Source organism: Etheostoma cragini, chromosome 15 (genome assembly GCF_013103735.1).
Source record: "Etheostoma cragini isolate CJK2018 chromosome 15, CSU_Ecrag_1.0, whole genome shotgun sequence".
NCBI classification, from domain to species: domain Eukaryota; kingdom Metazoa; phylum Chordata; class Actinopteri; order Perciformes; family Percidae; genus Etheostoma; species Etheostoma cragini.
Genome location: NC_048421.1, coordinates 24,248,357 through 24,252,763, shown reverse-complemented (window position 1 = coordinate 24,252,763; position 4,407 = coordinate 24,248,357). Strand labels below are relative to the sequence as shown.

The window sequence follows — 4,407 nt, the reverse complement described above, 5'->3', positions numbered from 1 at the left end:
ATTAAATTACATAACTTAACATTTTGCAGCTGGATTTTGCCCGCTGAATTTGAGAAAGTTGAAAAAAGATATCAGTTGAATATCTTGCATATTGCATCGGAATTTGGTGCGGTACAGTGAATTCTTTTTATGTTGAATTTTTGATTCTGAATTTATGAACTTAGAAAAATAAAAGGTGAGAATCAGTTGTTGAAAATTGAAAATTTAGAGGCAAAAAATTCAGATACATAATTTCAATGCATGGATATTCAGTGCTAGAAATACAATGGCTTTTTAATTTCAAAATCCGATGAAAGTTAAATTTAGTCCCATAGATATTCATGCTTACCTGGAGTTGGTCACTTCAATTTGGACAGGTGGAACAAATGTGATTAGACAAAAAATAATAACTAAAATGTCCACAAGTTTGGAGCAAAGGAAACAAACTGCACTTTTACTCATGCACGAGCACACACACACTACCTGAAGGTCATAAAGGCCATTTAGCAAGGCTCTTCCAGAGCGGGTCACTTCCTCCAGAAGGTTCTCTCTGCGGATCACATTCAGAACCTCAGCCAGGATCAAGTTCTTCGACGGGTCCCCCATCCATGTGTTAAAGATACGGTACGGCTGAAAAAGACACGAGAAACACAACTGTAAATAAAAAATGATGTAGTGATGTACATCACGGCAACCTATTTAAGTAAAGATAGAGTGAGAAACAACAAGTCTTAAATAATGCCAGACCTTATCCGCCTGGAACTCGTCCCTGTGGAAGTAGCCACCGGTCAGAAGCTTCTTGCTGAAGGAGACTATGTCAGCAGGATCATCCGTGCCCCAGTGCTCATGGGCCCACATCTTCCCTGTGCTCCCCCCACCAGTCTGGACTTCATCCACGTGAAAAGCACATCCATGCTGGGTAGATACAAGAAGAACAGAGTGAGCAATGGGAAAGGGGTCAAGGCATCAGATCATGAATGCAAGTAGAAGGAAAAAGAGTTTGAATCGACGTCATGGGGCGGTGCATTCCGGGACGTAGACAAGAGGCCACAGTTACAATAATAATGTCGATATTGTGAACGGACATTACATCCAACAACATAACATAACTTCATACTTTGCGTGCAATGTTGCGGAGGCTTTTGAAGAAGTCTGGGGAGGCGTGGTTATCTCCACCTTCAGCCTGGATTGGTTCAATTACAATCCCGGCCACCGGCCTCCCCTTCTGCCTCCATTTAACGATCAGATCCTCCACCTGGAGAACACACACACACACACACACACACACACACACACACACACACATATAGATACATTTGGTTACTTTGCTGGTCTTACAGGGAGGTGTGTTCAGGTGCATTCTGGGTGTGCTGGTCTTACAGGGAGGTGTTTTCAGGTGCATTCTGGGTGTGCTGGTCTTACAGGGAGGTGTGTAGGGCGGTGTGTTCAGGTGCATTCTGGGTGTGCTGGTCTTAAAGGGATGTGTGTAGGGCGGTGTGTTCAGGTGCATTCTGGGAGTATAGCTATCTTAAGGCAGTGGGAAGTGACCACTGTCCACAAAAACCTCTAAAGTCAGTAACGCAGCATTACATTGTTATTTTAACACGGAATTAGCAAAATGCTGCTAGGATCGTTTGCACACACACACACACACACACACACACACACACACACACACACACAAACACACACACACACCCCTACCTCCTCCAGACAGCGAGCCTCTTCCTGTGCATTCTCTCTGCTGAACTCCTCCAGCGGGTACTGCAGTCGAGGAAACGGAGCGATGGGCCAATCAAAAGACGGCACATCCAGCTTGTGGATCGCTTTGGAGTGTGTTGTTGCCAAGCAACCTTAACGAGACAAAAGCATTGTGTTGGCCACAAATCTATGATGTGGCAATAATAACTCAGACTTTTCATTTTAACGCTTGTTCTGTGTGCACTAATCCAGGTGTGTACGCATAAACCAATCAATGTATCTCCTTTATGTATCTCTATACCATAGCCCCTCCCTTTCCTGCTGGGCTTTGGATGTGAAACATGCAGAAAGTGACATTTTCATGCCACGGGACCTTTAATAGTCCATTATTTGTTTTTATACGTTATTGCAGATTTTCCTCATATTGTGCAGCTCTAGTGCGGCGTACGACATGTCGCTGGACTGACGGCCATTTCATAGTAGTGGCAAAATGATGTGTGTGTGTAAGTACATTCCATAATTAGTTCAAGGTATTGTTACGCCATAACATGCAGCATTATGATGTGAGAGAATGATTACACTATACAGCAGGCAACAGACATATATATAAATGACATCTGACAGCAATGAGCGGTGTTTCTGCGACTGGTGAACATACCCATGGTTCTTCCATGGAAAGCTCCCATGAAAGATAAGATACTGAGGTCTGGAGAACCTGGGGTCTGAGACACAAGAGAGACAGAGAGAAAGCATAGAGCAAGATGCAATTTATGATGAAATATAAATAAATATAGCTAAATATTCTGAAAAGTAGTACCCTTTCTTCCCCCTACCTGGTTGACCATGCAGGAGCTGAGGTCTTCCTCAGACGGTGTGTTGTGGCCCCGCTCCTTGTTCTACAGCGCGCGCACACACACACACACACACACACACACACACACACACACACACACACACACACACACACACACACACACACACACACACACACACACACACACACACACACACACACACACACACACACACACACACACACACACACACACACACACACACACACACACACACACAAAGCTTCAGTTACATTTGTTGTGGAGATAATATTTCACTTCTTATTTCATCAATAAATAAATGGTAGTGGGGAAGTGTTGTGTGTGACGTTGACCTGGTTAAGCCACAATGTAAAGGAGGAGTACTACACTACCCACAATTCCCCCCTAGGGCCTAACAGTCCTTCCTACTTGGATGTTTGGTCCCGGAGCTTTGAAGACGTGCAGTTTCAGAGACATAGATACAGCTAGGTCGTGGGTAAGGAGTATGAAGGTCACTCACCCTGTACCAGATAAACATGGCCTTGAAAGCGTTCTCATTGGAACAGGATCCGCAGGCCATGGTCTGGACACGGGTCATTCCACTGGGAGACATCTGATCCGAGGGAAGACAAAACCCAAGGACGCTTATTAACTAGAACACCTTATCTCCACACTGTACAGTAGATATTGTGTTCTGTGTGTGTGTGTGTGTGTGTGTGTGTGTGTGTGTGTGTGTGTGTGTGTGTATATGTTACTAACAGAGAGAAGGCTTTCAGTGAGATTGTCGGGGAAGTTCTCCGGCGGCAGGATTCCCAGGGCCGGTCGGTTTACCAGAGTACTCTGAAAGAAACACAGTAAACACATCCATTTACGAATACCTTTTACATTTTTGGTCACCAAAGCACAACTGAAACTTATTAAAAAATAATGATCCAACAAGTAAACAAGCTCTATAGAATGGGACTCTCCTCTAACTTGTTGTTCCACCAGCAAGTTATCGATCGGTTACACTGTCCACATGAAGGACAAATACATTCTGAAAACATCAGGCAGTGGACTTTACATTAACCTGTTAGAGGACATACTACAATATATCATATAAACATAGAACTGTGTAGAGGACATACTATAATATATCATATAAAGATATTCATGTGTAGAGGACATACTATGATGTATCATATAAAGATATTCATGTGTAGAGGACATACTATAATATATCATATAAAGACATTCATGTGTAGAGGACATACTATGATGTATCATATAAAGATATTCATGTGTAGAGGTCATACTATAATATATCATATAAAGATATTCATGTGTAGAGGTCATACTATAATATTTCATATAAAGATATTCATGTGTAGAGGACATACTATGATGTATCATATAAAGCTATTCATGTGTAGAGGACATACTATAATATATCATATAAAGACATTCATGTGTAGAGGACATACTATAATGTATCATACGCAGATATTGAATATGAAGAGGTCCTACCAGATGGTTGGGATTGGACATGAGTTTGAGCAGCGCGGGATGGTTGTATCCTGAGGACAGAAGGAAAAAGTGTCTCAATGTGTCTCTACCTGTGTCTCTGCTTAACATAATAATAATAATAATAATAATAATAATAATAATAATAATAATAATAATACATTATATTTGTAGAGCACTTTTCATCTAAGGTTAAAAGGTGACTGGTTTGGGTGTAAATAACAACTACATTAATAGCCCCCTTCCAGTTTGGGGGGGAGGGTCCTTATGCATCTGTGCCCAGGGGGACAGTAGTAATTAATCCATCACTGTATTAATTCATAACATCACTGTATTATACACTCACCGGCCACTTTATTAGGTACCCCATGCTAGTAACGGGTTGGACCCCCTTTTGCCTTCAGAACTG

At 42.1% G+C, this 4,407-nt stretch overlaps 1 protein-coding gene and 2 long non-coding RNA genes across 5 annotated transcripts in view; 1 reads left to right on the top strand and 2 right to left on the bottom strand.

Annotated features, from left to right (window-relative positions):
- abat (4-aminobutyrate aminotransferase) overlaps positions 1 to 4,407 on the bottom strand; it is a 14,884-nt gene that overhangs the window by 2,146 nt on the left and 8,331 nt on the right. For both annotated transcript variants that reach the window (XM_034895124.1, XM_034895123.1), the window contains exons 6-14: positions 4,002 to 4,051; positions 3,255 to 3,335; positions 3,016 to 3,108; positions 2,514 to 2,576; positions 2,339 to 2,402; positions 1,684 to 1,832; positions 1,097 to 1,234; positions 727 to 894; positions 463 to 609 (exon numbers count right to left, since the gene is read on the bottom strand). In XM_034895124.1, the coding sequence (XP_034751015.1) occupies positions 463 to 609; positions 727 to 894; positions 1,097 to 1,234; positions 1,684 to 1,832; positions 2,339 to 2,402; positions 2,514 to 2,576; positions 3,016 to 3,108; positions 3,255 to 3,335; positions 4,002 to 4,051 (953 nt within the window). The remainder of the gene's footprint in view (positions 1 to 462; positions 610 to 726; positions 895 to 1,096; positions 1,235 to 1,683; positions 1,833 to 2,338; positions 2,403 to 2,513; positions 2,577 to 3,015; positions 3,109 to 3,254; positions 3,336 to 4,001; positions 4,052 to 4,407) is intronic.
- LOC117958634 overlaps positions 1 to 4,407 on the bottom strand; it is a 12,745-nt gene that overhangs the window by 2,371 nt on the left and 5,967 nt on the right. The window lies entirely within an intron of this gene.
- Positions 1 to 4,407, top strand: part of LOC117958635 — a 24,107-nt gene that overhangs the window by 19,048 nt on the left and 652 nt on the right. The gene's annotated exons all lie outside the window — the stretch shown is intronic.